We start from the raw sequence: 24,889 nt of genomic DNA, 5'->3' as shown, positions 1-24,889 counted from the left end.
ACTTTTGTTGTGCCGGGTTGAAGATGGAACATTTGTCTTCCTGAAGAGTGTAGTTGGTCTAAAGTATTCTGGCACCTTCACGCTGAGGTGACCCGTCGGTCTGGACACAGTCCAGTTTATTGAGCTTATGAGCTGTGACACCGTGGCCTTTCAGATAGATGGAATGATAAACACTCCTGAGATTCAATAAAACTTCCTTTAAGTGCTTCACTTTTCTCTTTCTCCCTCATAAATCATTCACAGCGGTCAGGCTCTATTAGTTTGTGGGGGTGCATAAAATTAGCATAAATTACTACTAATTGAAGCCATTATTATTTTGTTTTTGTTAAAAAGGAGCCCTGTGCATTATTAATATTATATTGATTGTTTTTTTTTCCTGGACCAGCTATGTATTTTGTAATTTAATGCATTAGTGTGTATAAAAGCTGTGTTTCAGTGGGATCTAAAAACATTTTTTTTTCTTATCTTTTCAGAAGAAGCAGTGGACGTGGGACGAGAGCAAGATGATGGTGATGCAAGATCCCATTTACAGGTAAACGAGCCACAAATGCTTTTTAATTAAAAAATAAAAAAATGCCCTGTCCGTTGGCAAAGTGGCAGCAATGACAGGGTGTTGTTGTTAGTCATGTGTTTATGGACAAGATAACTCAAATACGTCTGGATGGATTTTCTTCAGACTTAGTGGGAATATTACCTGGATAGATATCTAGAGGTGGTTAGATTTTGGAATAGTTTGGTGAAAGGCCAAAGGAATAAATATTCCAAAAACTCTTTATATATATATATATATATATATATATATATATATATACATATATATATATATATAAATATCTCAACGAAGAAGCCTAGATGGATGATCTAAAGCATATATTTGTGATTGATTTGTTATAATTTGACTTCATAGCAGCCATATGATGATGTCATACATAATCAAAAACACCACTACGCATGTATTTTTCCAAGTCCATTTATATCGTGGCGTGTAGGTTATAGATCAGCCCTCTGATACCATTCGTTTTACTTGTTTGCCAAATACCTTTTCGTTTGAGCTCTTATATGGCGATTTTATTCTTAGTTTGACTTGTATCCTGTTGATTCAACAAACATTTTCACCAATATTTACCAGCCCACTTGATTAATACGCTGTGGCGGCTCCGTGGAAATTGCACTCTTTTGTCCTTGTCACTGCAACTGTTGACATGTTGGACACTTTTACTGCTTCCAGAAGAGAGGCCAACTAAAGGAATGAGGAAAAAAGATGATTAATCAAGAAGGAAGCAATGTGGCGGCGGAGAGACGTTCGATCTGCACGAGCAGCTGTGCTTTCTGATTTAAAAAGTGAAGTCGTTGACAAGGAGGTGCAGAAGCAGCTCAGAGAGATGAGCAACCTCAGATCCTCACTGAGTCCAGGTCCATCGTAGTGGGTCATGAGCCAAACTCTTCTTTTTTTTTTACAAACCTCTGGATCTAATAAACATGAATTTGAATGTCTGCATAGAAAATGCTGTGATGCAGTCCATGTTTATTTGTTATTTATTTATTTATTATTTGCTCAGTTTTGAAGATAATTATATATATATATATATATATATATATATATATATATATATATATATATATATATATATTAAAAAATAACCTCTGCTTTCATCAATTTGAGATATGTATTTTAAGTCTATGCATTTAAAAGACTGTGAAGTCTTTTTTTTAACTGGAGTTCCATCAAAACATATTTTGGGGAACTGTGCATGCAGTGAGCTTTTGGTTGATATATTTTATGCTAAAATCCAAAGTTTACTGACTAAACTCGAAGCCAATTAATACTCCATGAAATTTTGTGTTTCATGAAAGTGGCAGTTTGCGATTTTAAGGGTTACCCTCGTTTAAGTCGTCAAAACATGGATTGGATCCCAATATTTTCAAAGCTAATGTTCAAATTCATGTTTATTAGATTCAGAGGTGTGAAAAAAAACTGGTTTTGTTGAGTTGTGTGACGGGGGGGTATAAGGGAGCCACTTCAGCCCTGAGGCCTACAGCACCAGAGCAGGAGGATTCCCAAAATCCACTCCGAAAACAGTAGAACACCCAGTTTGTCCACAAGATGCACTGTAAGTCGGCGAGACGGGTCTCAGTTCCTGTGCAGTCAGTAAAAATCACCATCATGAAACAGCCAGGCCACTGACACTGCAGCAGAAACCCTGCATGATATGGATTTTTGGCCAGACCACCCACTACTGCTACTACTGCTGCTACTACAGTACTACTGCTACTCAGATACTTTTAGAATCTGCAAAACACGAAAAAAAAAGAAACAACAATTACAGTCATGTGAACAGCCTCTTTGTGCATACACGTGCTTTTGCACTACCTGCAACAGGTGGTGGCGCTGTCCGTCACACGGCTTCCTCCTCACGGTGCTGTAACCATTAACACCCGCTTCATTTACTGCACCCGCCGTGGGCATCTAATCCTCGGATTTAGACCCACAATACAGTTCCTGAGAAATGAAATACTTTGACACGTCTGCAGCATTAATCTCTCTTTCTCTCTCTCTCCCTCTCTCACACACACACACACACACACACACACACACACACACACACACACACACACACACACACACACACACACACACACACACACACACACACACACACACACACACACACACAGTACAACTCAGAAGTGTAACCAGGAGCCTGGTTGGGTTTTCCAAATGATTCTGTCAGAAAGATGGATTTTGGCCGGCTGTTTGTTTAAGCGTCTCTGTGCTGAGACATTCTGAAAGATTTTGTTTGCTCAGATGTGCCGCCGCTCGTCTGTCTGAGTCCGGCGTTCAGGAAGCTCGGCAGCAACGAGGCGAGAGGCCGGACTTCAACCGGACCCCTGATCGATCCGTCCGTGCTGTCCGCTGAGCGTGTCAAAGTTCAAGGCATCCTGATGAAAGCTCCACGCTGCTGATCAGCTTTAGGACATGATGATCTTTGCCCACTTTTTTCCACTGAGCGCAGCGGATCAGCGGTTCGCACTCATGCCATGCAGTGGTTCGATTCCACCCTTACCGGGTTCCTTTCTGAGTGAAGGTTTGCATGTCCTCCCCGTGTCTGTGTGGGTTTCCTCCAGGCTGTCTGGTTTTTGTCCACCATCAGACACATGCACATTAGCGTCACGCTCCTTCTCCTGCCTTTGGGTAAGGCAGCGTCTCTACAGCGCCACACCGTGGCTGCTCCCAGTGGCTGCGTCGTCTCTAACTGCAGTGAGGATGCTATAAATGTAGAGCACAAATTTCATTTTGCAATGACCATAAAGGTAGTTCTTCATCTTCATCTTCTTTTTACTGTGTCCACCCGCCCCCTTTTTAATGAAAGTTGATTAAACGCCCACTCTAATTAATTTAATTTCATGGTTTAACACGTCATAAAAAGCAAAAAAATATATAGCCCTCCAGTCGCTAGCTGTGGCTGCTAGCTGTTGTGGATGACCGTGTCTCTGCTTTCTTCTAATTATGCTTTTTTTTATATATATATATATATATACAACTATCTAATAATGCTGTGTGGTTAATTGTTGCAGTTGATCATCTTTAGAAGTCTGAGCACCAGTATTTAAGTCAAGTAAGATTTTCATGTCATTTCATTTTATGTGCTAACGGTGTTAGCACTTTTAGCTGCTATCAGTAGTTTGATGATGTTAGGTCCAGTAAATCCATGATTCTTGTTGAATTAAACAGTTCATAATTTTTAATGGCCACACATAAACCACCCAGCATGGAAAACACCAGCTGGTCCCCAAAAATATGATTTAATAACGTGCCCAAATCAAAGTTAGCCTGTTAGCGGTCAGTTCTGTAACGCTGAGTTTCTTTCATCGCGCCCAGGTCAAGCAGGGTGTTGCCCGTGTGCCACTTCTTTACCCGTTCATGGGTTGGCCGTGACATAGGCGGACTAAGTTCTGCCAACAAGGCGACACACGGACCACAGTTTGAGCTTCTCTGCACTCAGGGTTTGTCTCGTGTATATACACAGTCTATAGTCTCCGGGTACGATCCCTGGGCCGCGCTGTATTTTTTCCTTGTTTTTCTCACTGAATACCTCAGTGGCCGTGGCTGATAACATAAAATTGACTACATTCTGTGTTGAAAACAGTTTGCCTGTTTCCAAGAGATTATTTTTACATAGAAATGTGTTTTATTTGTCCTTCATCACTCCAGAGTTACATCAAGCTGGAAGCTGATTTCAATATCAGTTCATAAGAGGTTTATTTTATAACGTCCATGTCTTTCAGTACCGAGTCCACATTTAGGTTAAGAGGAGATAAATGTCAGATTTGTAATGTTCACCAGCCTCACGTTGTCAAAAGTTACAATACGAGTTTAATGTGGTCATTATAAAAACCCACATCAGGAAAAACTGCTATTAATATCCACTTTTGGGCTTTGATGTGATCCGTCCTGACTAAATGCAGGGAGTAGAATCCTCCTGGGTGTCCTGGTCTGTTTTAAAGGCTGCTGTGTGGGCTGTTCAGAAGCTGCTGGACGCCGCGTGTCCAAATCATTTGGGAGGGTTTAGCCGAGCACTTTGTATTTTTGCTTGACATTCCTTTTCATCTTCAGCCGCTCTGTAGCGAGGTGCTCACTGCCACTCGGGGTGTCTAGCACCTCGTAAGAAACACAAACACTGTCTCAGCGATGGCATTTCCACGTCTGATGAGCCTCCTCACAATATGTTAATGCTTTAAGTTCAAAGTGTAATTCCTGCTGAGCCGGATTATCTCAGGGTTTGTCTTAAGGCACCTTGACGCTTGCATGAATTTGATCCCTGCACTCTTGTGTGCCAGTGAGTTAACCAGTCCTAAACTGTGCATAAAGAAAATTTTGAAATGTTCAAAACTACCAGCACGCATTAATGTTGTGAACTAGTCGTGAATACTGCGCAACCTATACGAAAACACTGTGTGTCACTCTGTCGTTGCGTGCAGCACATCTGAACTTGAAATTGAGATTATGATGAGATGTTACAGCTGTAATAAACATAACTTTACAGATACGTTATCTAGTTTTGAGCTTCATGGCAAAGACTGTGAATACTTACCTTCATGTGGTTTCTTAGTTTTTTCATTTTTAATAAATTTGCAAAAATCTTTAAAAACTTTTTTCACATTGTCATTATGGGGTATTGTGGGGGAAAAAATGAATTTCATCCATTTTGGAATAAGGCTGTAACATAGCAAAATTAGAAAAAGAGAAGCACTGTGAATACTTCCCAGATGTTCTGTACCAGAAGTGGGACAAAGTTATCATCAAGTCACTCTCAAGTCATGAATCAGCAAGTCTCAAGTCAAGTCTCAAGTCATAATGACCACCAATTGTTTGCAAGCTGACTTGAGACTTGACTTGACACTTGCTGATTCATGACTTGAGAGTGAATTGATGATGACTTTGTCCCACTTCTGCTCTGTACATGCATTGGTAAAAAATGTTTTTTTGCATTTTACCTTTGACCCCAATTACCTTCACCTTTGCCAAAACTCGTATGTACGAAGAACGCTCATACAAAGTATTTTTGTGCTGCAAAATGAGAGATGTAACTTAATAATTGATTATTTTCTATCCTGAAATGTGGGGAAATCTCACATTTGATGTTTTTAATTTATCAGAACATGCAAACTGCACAGTTCAGATTTGTTTTTTGTTTGATCAGAATTAAGGTTGACAAAGACTTTTTGCAGAATTCTGTATGTTCCCTGACAGTACTTTATATATCAGTGTATACTGTATGAGAGTACAGATGCAGAGAAGCGTGCACGTAAAGCGTCAACATCACATTTATTCAGACATGCTCGGTGTGCACACACAAAAACATTTAAATGATTTATGTGCAGTGCTACACACCAAACCACAGGGATGTAAATAAACAAACAATGTGAAGGTCGGCAATTTTTCGATATGTTTTACCAACAGCTGCTTGGTGCCAAAGCCATCATCCAGAAGGAAGCTTTGCAGCTTCCCCAATCTTCACTTTAGTACACTTATTTATCTTCCACTGCAGTCGAGAATGTTTTTCTTATGATTATATTTCCGGGTGGTTTAATTTTCAATCCCCACGGTGACGTGTGTTTGTCCGTATCAGGCCTCAGCCTCAAGTGCTGGAAAATGAAGCACAAACGGAAGTGACAAAAATTATAGTTCTTTGAAAACCTGCTTGTGACTCACTCTACAAGTGAGTCAAATGCCTTAGAAACCCATGTTAAAATGTGCAAACTGTGTTTAGAGCCTTGTTTTAAAAAATAAATAAATTACATTTTTGGACTATATAGCTAATTTCCCCCTTCATGACACCTAGACAGGTTAATTTTTTTGACTTATTATTTTAATAAATTTAAAGTCTTACATCAATATTAGGGGTTTGGTCCCTTTTAGTGAGAGCATTGTGCCGGTGAGAGTAGTCCAGATTCTGCGGCCTGGCTAACAGAAGCCGCTAGCTGCTGCGGGATGACTGTTTGTCCTTTTTGATCATTTTGTTACAAATATCCAAGATAGTATGGCTTGCTGCTTGGTTAATTGTACTACTGCAGTATCTAAGAAGCTGGTGCTCCAGGATTTCAGTTGAATTAAATGTTAGTGTTTATTTAATTTATATGTTGGCACCAGTGAAACTGTTAGCAGTAATTAGCAGATAGGTGAAGTCTGCTCATTGTGCGGCTGTTTCCGAGGCAGTAAGCCAGCCATAGTTTTTAATACCCTACTGATGCCACCTTTTAAAGAAAACCACTGAAGTCTGCAAAAATACACCCGAACCAAAGCAAGACTGTAAGCTTTATCTTAAATGGGGGAGGGAGAATTCTGAGATGGGACAGGGGGTTGTCTGGCTCGAGTCATCTCACCCAGGTCAAATTGATCTCACCCATCCTCCACTTCTTTCCCATTTATGGATTAGCTGGTAATTTGGCGGACTCAGGCATGGCGCCATTTGGAGCCGCCCCATTTGAGCTTTAAACCCGTTCTTCAGAACACCTATGGAGTGACATCATTGAAGGTTTGTCCATTCTTTACGGTCAGTTTGTGCAAGATTGCAGTGTTTGATGTGCACAATTTAATCAGGCCAATGATAGCGCAGGAACAATTCAAACAGACCAATCAGAGGGTGGTGGGCGGTTAATTTACCCCTGCAACAAAAGAGGCTGGAAAAAAATGTGCATTCAGGCCTTTTTCACCAGTTTAGTGAATAATCTTCATGAATCTAAAACTTTATATGAAAGTGTATTTGTAAAATAATTTTTTTAACAGCAACATTTTTGTTAAACCTCTTGAATTAAAGATTAAAATCTGTACTAAAGTGCACCTTGATTGTTTCATTTCAGCTCCATGGTTTTGCTGCACAGAGGCAAAAAAACCCACCAAGCAAACAAATAAAAACCAATCCCAAATAAAATATGAAATGTGCCTGAAAAAACTGTAATGATGCGTTGGGGCGGCGTTAATATTGTTGCCTTTGTTAAGCGTTTTGTAAGAGCTGTTGTCGTGCTGAGTCTGATTGCTTGCTTACTTGCTTCAAGGTGTTGAATTAAATTATTTATCTGACATTTACCAGCGTGTTTAATTAGCCTTGTTTGGGAGCTTTGCTGTGTCTTTACAGTAAAATGTGGTTCGCTTTGAAGCCGAAGTACCTCAGGAGATAAATCTGGTCGTTTTTTTTTTCTTTTTTGACCCCATCGTTTGTTCCAGGAAACGCTCAAGTCTGCATGTGGACACCAAATGTGCACATCTGCTTTTTAGTGCTCTGTACTTTTTTATGCCAAACTTCGGTTGCAGCAGAGGGTGAATTCTTCTATCGTCCGTGTGTTGACACAATGTGTGATTTTTGCAAACTAACCCGAGTTGAATATTTGCTCCATGTGTTTGGAAACCAGCAGCGTTGGCCAACAGACGTCAGCTTTAGAAATGAAAGAAAGTGGGAAAACAAGCTTCGGTTACAGGTGTGGAGAGAGAAGGAAGAAGTGTCTGCTTTGGTTATTTTCATATGAAATCCTTTCAGCAGGGTTTTGTGTGTTGTGTGTGTGTGTGTGTGTGTGTTGTGTGTGTGTGTGTGTGTGTGTGTGTGTGTGTGTGTGTGTGTGTGTGTGTGTGTGTGTGTGTGTGTGTGTGTGTGTGTGTGTGTGTGTGTGTGTGTGTGTGTGTGAGAGAGAGAGAGAGACTGGGTTGTTTTAGTGTCAGAACATACGTTATTGTGAAACAATCAGAAAATAACAGTTTATGTCCCTGATTTGTGAAATTTCTGTGTGGAAGCAATCTGAACCGCCTCTCTCACTCTTTCTGTTACGCAGCTGAGATCCTTTCTGTGGGTTTTGTTGGGAAGGTGTCGTAGCACGGACCCACAACAGGGGGCGCAAATGAACGGACAATGAATAAGCCAAAAACGGTAACAATTTAATGTTGCGATAATACACAACGAAACGTACGGTAATCGGCACAGTCAATTTAACACCAGGTGACGTGTGGGCAGGCTCGAAGATAGAAGACTCCCGACGAGAGAGAAGCTGCGTCCCACACGGCTTCCACCACCAACGGTCTGAAGAACACCGGAGCCGCCAAGTCCCGAGTCCCCAGGTGGCCTCTGTCTTCGGCTGTCGACCCTGGTACTGCTGGCAGAAAGCAGAAATATGATGAGTGAGTGTGAATCCGCACACTCAGTAAATCCACAGTTAATGAGGGAGGAAGCGCCTCCACCTCCAAGCACACACTCGTGCAGCTCCTGTTTGAGCACTTATCTGGGTGGGAGGTGTTGCGAAGCCGTCGCTGAACACCTCAAACGCCACCTCCACAGACGAGTCTCACCGACAGGAAAACGGCTGCAAAGAAGAGTTTAGACAGATATACAGTCTTAAGTTCACAGAGAAATTACCTTGGTAATAGTAGTCGATTTCTCGGCGGGGAGGTGGAGTTGCAGTCCGGCTTTTATGGTGGTGATGATGAACGAGTGACAGCTGGTGCAGAGGATGAGTGACAGCTGTCACTTCTTCTGGGTCTGGTGCCCTCTCGTGCTTGGAGCCCGCACTCCAAGCAGGGCGCCCTCTGGTGGTGGTGGGCCAGCAGTACCTCCTCTTCAGCGGCCCACACAACAGGTTTATGTGAATGTGTGACTGTGCTGTTTGAGTTTTGGAACGTAACTGCTTTGAAATAATTCTGCGATTTATCACATTTTTGTGCAGCACTGATCCATCGGTTTCACTTGCAACCACACCTGTTCCTAATCCATCATCCACTAACCACCCAGCAGGTGGCAGGCACACGTATGGGATGTTACATAGGCAAAGGAAAATTGATTTTTGTTAAAAAAAAAAAATCTATGTAGTGTCACCATATGTGATCATATATGAAAGACATCCACATTGTTTTCTCTTTTAATTTGGTGAGTTACAGGATAATAATATTAGCATTTATTGTTTTTGAGATATCATTTTTAACAAACTCATTTATCCATTTACAGTGTACATACCTAAACTTTTCCAAAGTTGTGGAAAACAATTACCACAGTGTTTAAAAAAAAGTGGAATGAGGAAACTATTTTTTGACAAATTATGCAACTCCCCCCCCCCAAAAAAAAAACAAACAAAAAACAAAAAAACAGAAAAAACAAACAAACAACAAAACCTAAAGGTGATTTAAAAATCTAGTGTATGGCAAACAGAACTATAAGGATTTGTATCTGAACTGGTTTTGTTGAGGATCAGTGTTCTAATAATGTTCAAATGTCGTGTCACCAACAAACAAACAAAAACATGGCCGCCTTTGGTGCTGAATCTTATGTAGGTCAAAGCCAAATGTTTGTATTTGATGTGATACAAATACGCACGGTAACATGCAAGCAAACTATAAAGTAGGTGCTTTTTCCTCAATATTGTAACTTTATTCAAAGGAAAACAAAATGTGAGGGAATGTTGGAATTCTGTGTGCCTCCTCTCGTCTGTCCTCATCCATCCTCATCCCCCTCAACTTAATTCAGATCAGCTCTCGTTATGCAGATTTTGGGGGGTTGTTTTGATGAATAAGTGCTCAGAGAAACGTGGTCAGAGGAAGAATTTTCAAATTATTATGTAGCTTGAAAGAAGCTAACATTTTCATAATCTGCAGAGAAGAAGAAACTTTACTGTGAAATTTCTGCTGTTTATAACTGACAGTATTGACTGCGGTTCGATTCCCCACAAAATGTACTTACTGTCTGTCCAAACATAGACCTTGCAGTTAATCAGTCATGAATAAAACAAATCATATATGTTTCCATGCAGCGAGTATGAAGGATGTGATTTTACTTTTAAAAGTTATTTTTATGTGCACTTGTTTCTTTGTCTTTTTTTATTTTTGCACGTGAGCATCTGTCGCTGCATGTCTATGTGTAACTCTGCAGTGAGTCTGCAGAGTTACAGTGAGTTTTTACTGACTTCAAAAATAAATAAATAAATAAAAATTTCTTTTGCTCACTTTCTCAGACATTATGGAAGCTGCAGATAACAAATCGTTCCCTGAAGTTGCGTTTGACGCTTGTGTTCAGCTTTTATGTTTAATCTCTCTTCAAGCGTGTCAGTTATTTAGCTCGTTTGAATTATTTTCTTTTTCTTTTTTTTTCAGCAACAGTTTTAATTATGCGGCGTAATTCCTGCAGCTTTGTACTTTGACTAACAGTCAGCACTTTTGGAGCTCGTAAAGTAAGCAGTTTAGTGGTGATCGGTTTTATAGTATTTATAATGTTTAGAATATTCGTAGTATTTATAGTATTTTGAGTTATTGGTCACAGTCACAAAAATAGTTTATTAAATACACTCAACAAAAATATAAATGCAACACTTTTGGTTTTGCTCCCATTTTGTATGAGATAAACTCAAAGATCTAAAACTTTTTCCAGATACACAATATCACCATTTCCCTCAAATATTGTTCACAAACCAGTCTAAATCTGTGATAGTGAGCACTTCTCGTTTGCTGAGAAAATCCATCCCACCTCACAGGTGTGCCATATCAAGATGCTGATTAGACACCATGATTAGTGCACAGGTGTGCCTTAGACTGCCCACAATAAAAGGCCACTCTGAAAGGTGCAGTTTTGTTTTATTGGGGGGGATACCAGTCAGTATCTGGTGTGACCACCATTTGCCTCATGCAGTGCAACACATCTCCTTTGCATAGAGTTGATCAGGTTGTCAATTGTGGCCTGTGGAATGTTGGTCCACTCCTCTTCAATGGCTGTGCGAAGTTGCTGGATATTGGCAGGAACTGGTACACGCTGTCGTATACGAGGTCTATTAGAAAAGTATCCGACCTTATTTTTTTCAAAAACCATATGGATTTGAATCACGTGTGATTACATCAGACATGCTTGAACCCTCGTGGGCATGCGAGAGTTTTTTCACGCCTGTCGGTTACGTCATTCGCCTGTGGGCAGTCTTTGAGTGAGGAGTCGTCCACCCGCTCGTCGATTTTTTTCATTGTTTAGGAATGGCTCAGAGACTGTTGCTTTGTTTGATAAAAAATTTTTCAAAACTGTAAGGCACAACTGAGTGGACACCATTCAATAAATTCAGCTGGTTTTCGGTAAAAATTTTAACGGCTGATGAGAGATTTTGGTCTGGTAGTGTCGCTTTAAGGACGGTCCACGGCGCCTGACGGCGATCTGCGCTTCGAGGCGGCAGCGTCTCGCCGTTTCAAGTTGAAAACTTCCACATTTCAGGCTCTGTTGACGCAGTAAGTCGTCAGAGAACAGAGAACTTTCAGAAGAAGTCGGCATGAGGAGTTTATTCGGACATTCCATTGTTAACGGTCATTTTGTAATGAAAGAACGTGCGGGCAGAGTCGCATGTTGGGCTGGACCCGACCGCGGGGGGTCGCAGCAGGAAAAACACCTCCGTTGGAAATCTTAACGGGCAAGTTGGAACATGCCCAAGCTGTTAAACAATTTCTCAGTTACTCACTTGTTGAAAGCCATTAAAAGCCGCCTGAATTCTACAAATGGTTTTCAACACGGAGGTGTTTTTCCTGTCGCGGCGCACACAGATTTGCAGAGTCGTCACGGAAACGACTCTGCGAATTTGCGCGTACGTCTTTCATTAAAAAAATGTCCTTAAACAGTGGAATGTCCGCATAAATACCTCATGCCGGCCTCTTCTGAATCTTCTCTGTTCTCTCACGATGTCCTGGGTGAATTAAGCCTTAAATTAGGATGATTTCAGCTCGAAACACGCCGACGACGGCGCCTGGAAGCGCTGCGCGACGTCCCGCTCCGTGGGAAGTCTTTACAGCGACAGAAACACCCCATAATCTCTCATCAGCCGTTAAACTTTTCACAGAAAACCAGCTTAATTTCTCGAATAGTGTCCACTCGGATATTCCTCACAGGTCCAGAAAAAATTTTGATAAAGCAACGCGCGCCGTCTCGAGCAGCATGTGAAACAAAGGAATACAGCCGAGAGGGCGGGACCACATCTCACTCAAGGCCTGCCCACAGGGAAATGACGTCACCGACACGCGTGAAAAAACTCACGCATGCGCACGAGGGTTCAAGCATGATTGGTGTAATCGCATGTCATTCAAATCCATATAGTTAAAAAAAAAAATAAAAGGGTCGGTTTATTATCTAAGAGACCTCGTACGCCGGTCCAGAGCATCCCAAACATGCTCAATGGGTGACATGTCCGGTGAGTATGCCGGCCATGCAAGAACTGGGACATTTTCAGCTTCCAAGAATTGTGTACAGATCCTTGCAACATGGGGCCGTGCATTATCCTGCTGCAACATGAGGTGATGTTCTTGGATGTATGGCACAACAATGGGCCTCAGGATCTCGTCACGGTATCTCTGTGCATTCAAAATGCCATCAATAAAATACACCTGTGTTCTTCGTCCATAACAGACGCCTGCCCATACCATAACCCCACCGCCACCATGGGCCACTCGATCCACAACATTGACATCAGAAAACCGCTCACCCACACGACGCCACACACGCTGTCTGCCATCTGCCCTGGACAGTGTGAACCGGGATTCATCCTTGAAGAGAACACCTCTCCAACGTGCCAAACACCAGCGAATGTGAGCATTTGCCCACGCAAGTCGGTTACGACGATGAACTGGAGTCAGGTCGAGACCCCGATGAGGACGACGAGCATGCAGATGAGCTTCCCTGAGACGGTTTTAGATCTTTGAGTTCATCTCATACAAAATGGGAGCAAAACCAGAAGTGTTGCATTTATATTTTTGTTGTGTATATTAAATCCACTGTTGCTTTAATAATAATAGTTTTTTTTTTTTTTTTTAATATGGCACGTGAACAGTGCTGCCTGGCCTGGAGCTATCGTGATTTGATTTGTGTGATCTTGGTGCCAAATTGTCATTTTTTGGGGCATTGCCAGATTTAATAACAACAATATGACACTCTTCATGACATAAATTGGCATTTGACCGTGTTGACTGGACATATTAACCCATAATGGCACATGTATTGTTTGATAAATACACTGTGTGTCAGGCATTATAACAACAACACAATATATTCAAAACTTTTTAAATGGTTTCAAAAGATGACCATTTTCAAAGCGTGCTAGATAGAAGCCATTAATACTAAATGTAATAACATTCACTCTAATTTGGCACATAAGCAAAATACATCCTAATAGTAAGTCCCTTCGGCTGCTCCCTTGTTTGCACTCGGGGTTGCCACAGCAAATCCAAGGTGGATCTGCATGTTGATTTACCATAAATAGCAAATAAAATATAACAAAATAGAATTTGACATCAGCATCATTTAAATCAATCAAATAGGAGCATTTCTATGAAAAAACGAGATGTTTCAATGGTTCATTTTGGCAGCCATCTTGGAAAATGGCTGCCATTTTGAATTTTCAAGTGGCCAATCAACCAGATATGTAAACATCATGAGAATCAGCATGCCAAATTTGGTGCTTGTACCACCAAATACACAGTGTTTACACTATGTGCTCCACTAAAATCCTGTTTTTCCTATGAGGATAGTCCGCTGGTCAAATCAACATTTTATCAGGACAGGGGTGGGGGGGAGCAGAAGTACTTTCAGTCCTCTTCATCCCATGTTTTGTTGAAACTAACAGCGGGCATCCCCAGTTTATTATTTCTGTTTAATCTGTATCCTCTGACTGGATTCATGAAACCAGCAGTGAGTTCTGAGCAGTTAACTGTGATCTTCTAGAAAACAGGCTTTTTTTCTTTTTCACAGCCAGATGAGACTCTCCCACACCCAGATCAGACGGACCCTGTGGTTCTGTGTGTTATAACAGCTCTGGGGGCATTCCAAATCCCTAGAAAAACAACACTGGCCAGACGTGCCAGTAACAAATTAATTAAGGGACAAATTAATCCAGAAAAAGGAAAAAAGAATATAGGAAATGACCAGGAACTGTGGCGGTGCAGGCAGAAAGAAAGTCTCTGCCTTGTTCTTCACCTTGTCCCCCTACTATTGCGGAGGTAAATTGCAATACGACACACACCAACACGAAGGAGAACTTTGAAAGGGTCATGCTCACATCGACGTCACTGTGTAGCCACGGAGTTACGGAGTTGTAGAAGCATAAGGGTCACGTGTTACTCCCATGAACTCCTGCTTTGATTGGCCATTTTAATTTAGTGTGAAGAATGACACAGTCGCCGGCACGATTAAGCCAAATTTTTAAGCCACTTTTGCTTCTAGGAAACAAATTGCCAGCTGATTAAATAAGTGGAGACCTGTTGCTTTGGTTTCCCAGAATTCAGCTCACGTCTGGACTCATATCAAACTGTGCTTTAAACCCTGCAGGGAGAACCGCACGGAAATTACATTCTTCTGTGCACATTAATGTGGACTGTTTAGTAGTTTTAAACTTTAATGTGGTATGTCAGAAATCCACTTTATTGATAACCTATTTTCTGTTTTGTTTTGTTTTCTAAATTGATCTTAATTTTTAAATCAGAGTTTATAATTGGCTTTCTGGTGCATCCAGATGTTCTGGGATTAACAACTTTTCCAACGTCAGTGTCTTATTAGGTTTAAATTGATGTTTTGTTTTTTTATTATAACCATTATTTGAAAGTGAAGAAACATTTGACATTTAAAGATGGAATTTGTTAATACTCATGGGAAAAATCAGCTTCAAAATTTAATTGGATTTTAAAGGTGACATATAGAATTGGTAACAGTGCTGTTCCACAAGGCATCGTTCTGCTACGTTCGTCCACAATCCAAAAAAAAAAAAGTGCAAACCCTTGATGAAACATTTTAATCTGGTTTGTCTCCTAACAGGCAGACCTGGCAACTCACTGGCTTATGAAGTGCAGACCTTGCAACCTGCCAGAAAACAAAACAAAGGAGCTTGAGCTGTTCAAATTTGAACAAAAACCACAACAAACGTTGCTTCGGCTTCCAATTTTTACCCCGATGGAGCACGATCAAACAAGTTTCAAGCCGTACTCACTATGAATACCCCGTTTAACCTTCTGGGGCCGATGCCGTCATATACGACGGCTAAGACCAAGCTTTACTAAATTATAAATAACTTTTGAATGATATGAGATAGAAACTTACTCTTTTTTTTTGCTGAAAAGTTAACTCCACAGACTTTCGAGCCAGTCATCGGCCATCTTTGTACTCCTCATAGAAGCTATGTGATGACGTGCGCAATGTGAGTGTCCAATCGGAATTGGTTCACCGTCCCATGGTTTTCCAAAATCCAATCGTAGGGCAGAGTTACCTCACGTGAAAAGCCAAAGATCTTTATCAGGAGTGATATATTACTAGTTGGCCCATTTGAATAGCCCCCTGGGTGCTCCAATGAGTACATACTATTAGTACATACTCAGTGCGCCCTGCCCCATTACGCACAGCGATCAGTGAAAGCAGGAGCACGCGGAGAGCCTCTGATGACAATTTCACGTGCTCAAACAAAGAGTGTGTAACTATCAGGATTGCTCCAGTAGTTTGCATGTGAATGTTACTGGATAACTCTGTTGCTTTCTGTGCGTAAAGCACTGTTTACCATATCAATGGACAAAAAAGCATAGACCATTTTGTATATATTGTTCAAAATGTGCATTTGTTTATTGTTTGAACCTTTTTGTTGTACAGTCTTTCACACAAGACCTCAAATTACCTTTATAAAGTGTCAAAACAGTTGTTTGTTATACTTTGCTGTGTGTTTTGAATAAATGTGTGTGGAAAATTATTTTTTTGCTTTATTTTTTCCTTGCCTATTTTTGATTGTAAACCTTTATTACACTTATAAAACACAACAAAAACATATATATTCTGAAAGCACAGGTTGTCCTGAAAAAAGAGACATAAAACTTGATTGTGGGATGCAGGGGGAGCTGTCAACAGCAATAATAAAACATTTATGCCAGGCGAGTGAACTGTCCAAAAAATGCCCTCGGACCCCAGAGGGTTAAAGACACTTGAGCATGATTGAAGCTGTTGCAAACACCTGGAAGTCACCACGCACGAGCTTTGATTTTTGTGAATCGGGAAGAAATTTTTGAATAGTTCGAAATTTGACCCTGATTTCAAATCTGGTGCTGATGATGGCCGCAACTCCTACATATACCACGTTTGTTCAAGATGGACAAAGATGGATCAAGAAGTTACTATGATGATTCAAACCATGCCCCGATTTGCTTTTCAGATTAAACGGGAAGGAACAGCACTCTGTGGAATAGCCCCGTAAGTAGGTAAGGAACTGGTCTGCCAGTCTGTAGACCTTGGGTTCGAATTCCGCTCATGCTACCTGTCTGTGTCCTTGGACAAGACACCTAATTTACATTGTCCAAGTCCACCTAGATGTAAATGGGTACTGGTCTCATCTAGGAGGTGTAATCTAGCTCAGACTGCTGTTCCTTCCAGAAGGAGTCGTAGTCTCTTATCTGGAGATAAGCTTCATGTCCTATATAGGACTTAGTTCTTCTTCTTCGTAATTAATCCTGGTCTTGGCTTGATCTTAAAGGTGCTATAAATTATTTTGTGGAATTAGATGTCACACTAAAGCACAGAGCATCTCAGACCAAAACACAGTTTCCCTCCCTCTGAGGAGAAGGAATGCAACTTCCGACTCAAGTTGGAGGCCTTCAGCAGCTTGGATGGTCTCTACATCTGGGAAATACCAGGACGATGTTGTTGTTGCTCTTGGGGAAAAGCAACATGTTCACATGAGGCAGGTCCAGCTGTAAAAAACGAGCTGCAGTTACAACACCCGCAGGGGGAGTGTTGCTTCCTTCTCTGCTTTACATAAAAATAGTTGTTCACTGTTACATTAATGGTTAAAACATCAATTATAGAGTCTTTAAATGCACATTGACGAGTAAATATCCTTTTCTGTCCATTTTCTACGGCAATTCATGGTTTCCTCTTGTGAAAATTAGTGAATTGGTTGTTAGTAATCCTATGAACAAGTGGTCAAATTAATCAAACTGTGGACATCGTCCCTCTTGTAATCACAAAGACAGACTTTACTTCCACTCTTGCGATGAAGTGCTCCAACATTTTAATCCATTCATGGTATTGATTATTTCAGCCCTAGTCTGAGCGCGCTCGGAGCGTTTGTGTGTGCGTTGTTAGCATCACTAACACTTCCAGAGATTACGTTTGCTGAGTCCGTCAGTGCGTCACTCTGTGTGCCTGTTTATTCAGCCTCTCTGCTGCTGCAGCTGCCTTTTCCGGAACAAATGGAAATGAAGACAAAGATGATTCCGTTCTTCTTTTCTCTCGCCCTTTGCCCACCCGTTCCTCTCCGCCCTCTGTGGGCATTGAGCATGTTTGTATTGGTGCCTGCATCACAATGCGATCGCAGCCCCGGCTTGTGTGTTAGTGGGAGGAAAGTCACAGCAAATCTTCTGGAGTAGATGCAGCTGTGGTAAAACAGCACCTGCCGAAACGTGCACACTAATGACTGCACGAGTCGTTTTCTGGTACAGTCCCCACATTCCAAATCTACTTAGCAAAGTGTGAAACCTGAAACTGGACATTTAGAGCAAATGTTCAAAATATGAGCACTGGCACAATGCTAGTTTTTTATTTTTATTTTTTATTTTGGTGGATTGAGTCGAGGTTGCAGAACTGGCGCTGTGATTTATCTATCTATTTATTTATTTATTTATTTATTTTCGAGATTATCAGAGGGACTGTGCAGTTTGGGCGTTTTGGAGACAAAATCAGAAAAGTGAGATTGATGTGGTTTGAGCATGTGGCGTATATAGGGAGAAGGATGCTGAGGATTTAGTCATCAGACCGGAGGAAAAGAGGCAGGACAAAGAGGAAGTTTATGGAGGTGGTGAGGGAGGACGTGCAAATACAGATATACGAGATTAGATTCATTTATTGTAGATTAATGAATGAATGAATTAATTTATTTATTAATTTATAGATTAATTTATTGTCACTGTAACCAGTACAATGAAAGGTAAGGTGCAGCCTTTCAGTGCAAATATAAACCTGAGTAAATCACGTGCAGACTTGAAACGTCTGGAGAAGAAAACATTTCACCAAATGAAAGAGGTATGTCCAGAGCACAAAATAAAAAAAGACAAGAAATTACAAGAACGTAGTAGCAAAAAAGATTGCATATAAAAAAAGAGAATATTTGTACAAAACTGTGGATATTTCAGTGGCAGTGGATATTGCACATAAATACATGTTGCACTCAGATGCAGATGATTGGTGCGGTCAAAGATGCAGAGGTGCCCCGCTGATACGTATGTGGACCTGTGTTCAAATCCTTGCCATGCACTGTCTCAGTCCATCCATCTGTGAATGGATACTGGCCTTGGCTGGGGAAGTAACCTGCATTGGACTGGCGTCCTGTCCAGGGCAAGTTGTGGACTCTCATCCGCTTGACACTATAGAGTCTGGAGATAAGCACCGGCACTTACCTCAGGTGTTCTTGTTTTGTCCTCTTATTGTCCCTCTTCACTGCCACTTGGCTCTGAACATAATGAGTCCTGTGCTCAGCCACTCCTCCGTCCAAATGTCTCTCCTCCTCATCGTTCGGCGCCTCTTTCCAGCCCTCATGTTCTTGTTGTTCACAGTCGTCACTCATGTTAAACACATTAACATGCCAGCGATTGCTTGGCGACAACTGATCAATGAAACGGCTTTACTCAGTGCTCTGTCATTACACAATATGAAAGAAAAAGCTTATGTTTATTTACACATTTTCACAATATATCAGCTTGTGTGATATTGTTTGTGTCCCAGGCAACAGGTATTACTATAAATGTCAATGTAGTACATATGACTCTTAATCTGAGGTATTGATTTTGTCCGACTTTAACAGCATTTCGTCCTTCCACCACTTAACGCCACGTCTGCTGCTTTTCTTGTCATATGTTGTGGTATTTCGGGTCACAATAATATTTCACAGTGTGTGAGGCATCTGTTAAGCGTCAACTGGGTGTTTTTTCTTGAAAAAAGTTTCTGATGAATTCCTTTAAAGTTGTAGTTTCTACCAACATCCAAGCATGATAATGTTGGTTTATTTTTGTAACATGTTTCAAAATTACAGCACATGTGAAGTTTCAAGAAAACTTTTGACCTGACCCACTCGGTTGAAACGCGTTCCCGGGGGTGCAGGCTAACATCCGTAAGATGTCTCGTAAATCACTTCAGAGGTGTTATCTCTTGACAAAAATAGCATTTTTAGATTTAGAAGTGATTATTTCTCACTAACATTTACAAAATAGATGAGAAACTTACTAGATTTATACAGCGATAAGCTATTTCGGAGCATTTTCCATCATCTTGTTTTGTTTTGTTCGAGCAAGCAACCAGCTAATGTCATGCTGCCTTTCTTTACTGCAATTGGCTGTCGCTGTGTCATTTCCAGCATCCTTGGGAGGCTTGGCGGAAGCCCCCACATGATTTATGATGTCACTACCAAATATAAATCTTGGTGTCTGATCGCTTGAATTTCTACCCATCAGGGGTTGAAAGTCTAAATAGTTTCCAGACAGCGCAGATTTGGATCAAATTGGCAAAATAATATCATGAATCCCTTATTTAAATGCTGAGGAATGAAATTATGGTGGTGCCAAAGAAAATAATTTTTATGGCGTAAATCTTAAAAACAAACAGAAAAACCCCAGAGGCCGTACACCTTTAAATTGAAAGTCTCTTACTTATTTGCCATTTTCATAGCCAATTTGAGTTTTCCACCTTAAAAGTGGCATAACACCTGTAGGGGGCAATATTCAGTGTGTTTCTTTCAACCTATCCCCTGGAAAATATAACGTTAATGTAATTTTTGATCATTTATATGGTCCTTTCTCTTGAATATGCAAAAGTTTCAAGTTGTCAGTGATGTCAGATTTATAATTTGATAATCAATGACACTGAATGTCACCATGGTGAATATGTTTATTTTTGTTTTGTCTTTGGATACTAACACTAGTTTTTTGGGGGTTTTATATTGAAAGTTAATTCATATTGAATAGTAAATTGGGAAATACTGTGCATTAAATGTTTCATATTTTAAATCTGCAGCAAAAATTCATCAGTATTCACACGATACATAGCTCAGTTCTTTTTCTTTCATTCTTTTTCTTTCTTTCTCTCTTTTTATTCTGTCCTTTGAAATAGCCACCCATTGGAGTGCTAACATATTGGTAATAAAAGATGAAATGATGTTTAGAATAAAGATTACACAGTAATAAATTGTGTGTGTAATTGCTGGATGCCAAAACCGTTATCAAAGTCACACACCTTCTCGACCTTCGAACAGATATCATTGAATTTAATTTGCTTATCTCTTCTGTATTGGTCCTTTTCATGTGTCAGGGTGATCTTTGATGCTAGGAGCTGCCGCGGGAGACTCCACATGCATTTTCTCTCTACTGGTGGTTGGCTCTCACTGCGGTATTGTATCACTTCCTGTTCCGGAGCACAGTGGTGTTTTGCTGTATCTGTTAGCTGTTTAATCTGCGCAGTTAGATTGATCTAGTTATCTAGATTACGATTTGTTTCCCAGTGTAATCTTCACGTGCCTTAACTAAAGCACTCCTTCTGCTGAATCACCTCTAAATTATTTACACATTATTCACTTTGCGTGTTTTTAGGAATCCGCTAGCTTAGCGCAGCTACTAGCTCTTAGCCGGTTTAGCATGGCGGCTTCTCCTGTCTCTCCCGCACTTTTCTGCTCTGGGTGTGAAATGTTTAGTTATTCCTCGGCCTCCTTTAGCAGTAATGGCACTTGTAATAAGTGTAGCTTATTCGTAGCTTTGGAGGCCAGGCTGGGCGAATTGGAGACTCGGCTCCGCACCGTGGAAAATTCTACAGCTAGCCAGGCCCCTGTAGTCGGTGCGGACCAAGGTAGCTTAGCCGCCGTTAGTTCCCCTCTGGCAGATCCCGAGCAGCCGGGAAAGCAGGCCGACTGGGTGACTGTGAAGAGGAAGCGTAGTTCTAAACAGAAGCCCCGTGTACACTGCCAACCCGTTCACATTTCTAACCGTTTTTCCCCACTCGACGACACACCCGCCGAGGATCAAACTCTGGTTATTGGCGACTCTGTTTTGAGAAATGTGAAGTTAGCGACACCAGCAACCATAGTCAATTGTCTTCCGGGCGCCAGAGCAGGCGACATTGAAGGAAATTTGAAACTGCTGGCTAAGGCTAAGCGTAAATTTGGTAAGATTGTAATTCACGTCGGCAGTAATGACACCCGGTTACGCCAATCGGAGGTCACTAAAATTAACATTAAATCGGTGTGTAACTTTGCAAAAACAATGTCGGACTCTGTAGTTTTCTCTGGGCCCCTCCCCAATCGGACCGGGAGTGACATGTTTAGCCACATGTTCTCCTTGAATTGCTGGCTGTCTGAGTGGTGTCCAAAAAATGAGGTGGGCTTCATAGATAATTGGCAAAGCTTCTGGGGAAAACCTGGTCTTGTTAGGAGAGACGGCATCCATCCCACTTTGGATGGAGCAGCTCTCATTTCTAGAAATCTGGCCAATTTTCGTAAATCCTCCAAACCGTGACTATCCAGGGTTGGGACCAGGAAGCAGAGTTGTAGTCTTACACACCTCTCTGCAGCTTCTCTCTCCCTGCCATCCCCTCATTACCCCATCCCCGTAGAGACGGTGCCTGCTCCCAGACCACCAATAACCAGCAAAAATCTATTTAAGCATAAAAATTCAAAAAGAAAAAATAATATAGCACCTTCAACTGCACCACAGACTAAAACAGTTAAATGTGGTCTATTAAACATTAGATCTCTCTCTTCTAAGTCCCTGTTAGTAAATGATATAATAATTGATCAACATATTGATTTATTCTGCCTTACAGAAACCTGGTTACAGCAGGATGAATATGTTAGTTTAAATGAGTCAACACCCCCGAGTCACACTAACTGCCAGAATGCTCGTAGCACGGGCCGGGGCGGAGGATTAGCAGCAATCTTCCATTCCAGCTTATTAATTAATCAAAAACCCAGACAGAGCTTTAATTCATTTGAAAGCTTGACTCTTAGTCTTGTCCATCCAAATTGGAAGTCCCAAAAACCAGTTTTATTTGTTATTATCTATCGTCCACCTGGTCGTTACTGTGAGTTTCTCTGTGAATTTTCAGACCTTTTGTCTGACTTAGTGCTTAGCTCAGATAAGATTAATTATAGTGGGCGATTTTAACATCCACACAGATGCTGAGAATGACAGCCTCAACACTGCATTTAATCTATTATTAGACTCTATTGGCTTTGCTCAAAATGTAAATGAGTCCACCCACCACTTTAATCATATCTTAGATCTTGTTCTAACTTATGGGATGGAAATAGAAGACTTAACAGTATTCCCTGAAAACTCCCTTCTGTCTGATCATTTCTTAATAACATTTACATTTACTCTGATGGACTACCCAGCAGTGGGGAATAAGTTTCATTACACTAGAAGTCTTTCAGAAAGCGCTGTAACTAGGTTTAAGGATATGATTCCTTCTTTATGTTCTCTAATGCCATATAACAACACAGTGCAGAGTAGCTACCTAAACTCTGTAAGTGAGATAGAGTATCTCGTCAATAGTTTTACATCCTCATTGAAGACAACTTTGGATGCTGTAGCTCCTCTGAAAAAGAGAGCTTTAAATCAGAAGTGCCTGACTCCGTGGTATAACTCACAAACTCGTAGCTTACAGCAGATAACCCGTAAGTTGGAGAGGAAATGGCGTCTCACTAATTTAGAAGATCTTCACTTAGCCTGGAAAAACAGTCTGTTGCTCTATAAAAAAGCCCTCCGTAAAGCTAGGACATCTTTCTACTCATCAGTAATTGACTTCCTGTTGACTTCCTTCATTGGCTTCCTGTTAATTCTAGAATAGAATTTAAAATTCTTCTTACTTATAAGGTTTTGAATAATCAGGTCCCATCTTATCTTAGGGACCTCGTAGTACCATATCACCCCAATAGAGCGCTTCGCTCTCAGACTGCAGGCTTACTTGTAGTTCCTAGGGTTTGTAAGAGTAGAATGGGAGGCAGAGCCTTCAGCTTTCAGGCTCCTCTCCTGTGGAACCAGCTCCCAATTCAGATCAGGGAGACAGACACCCTCTCTACTTTTAAGATTAGGCTTAAAACTTTCCTTTTTGCTAAAGCTTATAGTTAGGGCTGGATCAGGTGACCCTGAACCATCCCTTAGTTATGCTGCTATAGACGTAGACTGCTGGGGGGTTCCCATGATGCACTGTTTCTTTCTCTTTTTGCTCTGTATGTACCACTCTGCATTTAATCATTAGTGATCAATCTCTGCTCCCCTCCACAGCATGTCTTTTTCCTGGTTCTCTCCCTCAGCCCCAACCAGTCCCTGCAGAAGATTGCTCCTCCCTGAGCCTGGTTCTGCTGGAGGTTTCTTCCTGTTAAAAGGGAGTTTTTCCTTCCCACTGTAGCCAAGTGCTTGCTCACAGGGGGTCGTTTGACCGTTGGGGTTTTACATAATTATTGTATGGCCTTTCCTTACAATATAAGGTGCCTTGGGGCAACTGTTTGTTGTGATTTGGCGCTATATAAAAAAAAATTTGATTGATTTTGATTTTCATTTCACGGACAGTAATACCACCACAGATTTTTGAAGGCAGAACAGTCGGCTAACGGGTTGTCCACAAATAAAGATTAATAAACGTCTTTATCAGCAGAGCGGCTTTGCCTGTTGTTATCTGTATTACTTTGGCCGTGTGTACACTTGCTAATGTGCTAATTATTTCACCATTAGTTAAGATTTCTGCCATGAAATTTAATGTGAACAGCAGGCGAGAGCACTGGCTTGAAATGTTGTTCCATGTTTTCAAGGTTCATTCAATATTGAAGTTTCCATTTAATATTCTCAAAGTTTCCACTGACAGATTGACCTTGTCCAGGCTCGTGAGAAACTCTGTGTGTAAAATAAAAATATTCTTGGAAATATTCAAAATCCATTAGATCACCCCCCCCCCCCCCCCAAAAAAAAAAAAAAACATAAAAATATCAGAAAATGTGGGGATTTATGTGAAAGTGTGAGGTAAAAAAAAAAAAAATGTATTTATTTTATTGACTTTAAACAACATGGGTTGTTTTTTTTCCCCCCTGCTTTCTTAAAAATTCTGTTTTGAAATTCCATTTGTTCAGCTTTCTGGTCTCTACCTTGTAGTTTCAGTGTCCAACTCCAGTAAGCAAACACACAAGCATTGTTTCCCTCAGGTTTGTGCACTCGAGGCAAAATAGAGAAACAGCACTTTAAATTTTCATTTGTTCTCTGTTGTTTGTGAGACGGATGTTTTGTTGGGTTTGAGTTGATTTTATTGAGGTCCGTCAGATTCCCTCCCATGTGAAAGGCTCGAGCCTGCGTGGTTCTTCATGCACAAACCGAAATGCTTTTTGACAAATAACACATCAA

At 41.0% G+C, this 24,889-nt stretch overlaps 1 protein-coding gene across 2 annotated transcripts in view; it reads left to right on the top strand.

The window, feature by feature from the left end:
- nos1apa (nitric oxide synthase 1 (neuronal) adaptor protein a) overlaps positions 1-24,889 on the top strand; it is a 284,458-nt gene that overhangs the window by 143,476 nt on the left and 116,093 nt on the right. For both annotated transcript variants that reach the window (XM_034179422.1, XM_034179421.1), the window contains exon 4: positions 474-532. In XM_034179422.1, the coding sequence (XP_034035313.1) occupies positions 474-532 (59 nt within the window). The remainder of the gene's footprint in view (positions 1-473; positions 533-24,889) is intronic.

This window comes from Thalassophryne amazonica, chromosome 10, assembly GCF_902500255.1.
Source record: "Thalassophryne amazonica chromosome 10, fThaAma1.1, whole genome shotgun sequence".
In the NCBI taxonomy this organism is placed as follows: Eukaryota; Metazoa; Chordata; class Actinopteri; order Batrachoidiformes; family Batrachoididae; genus Thalassophryne; species Thalassophryne amazonica.
This window is presented reverse-complemented; position numbering and strand designations above follow the sequence as displayed.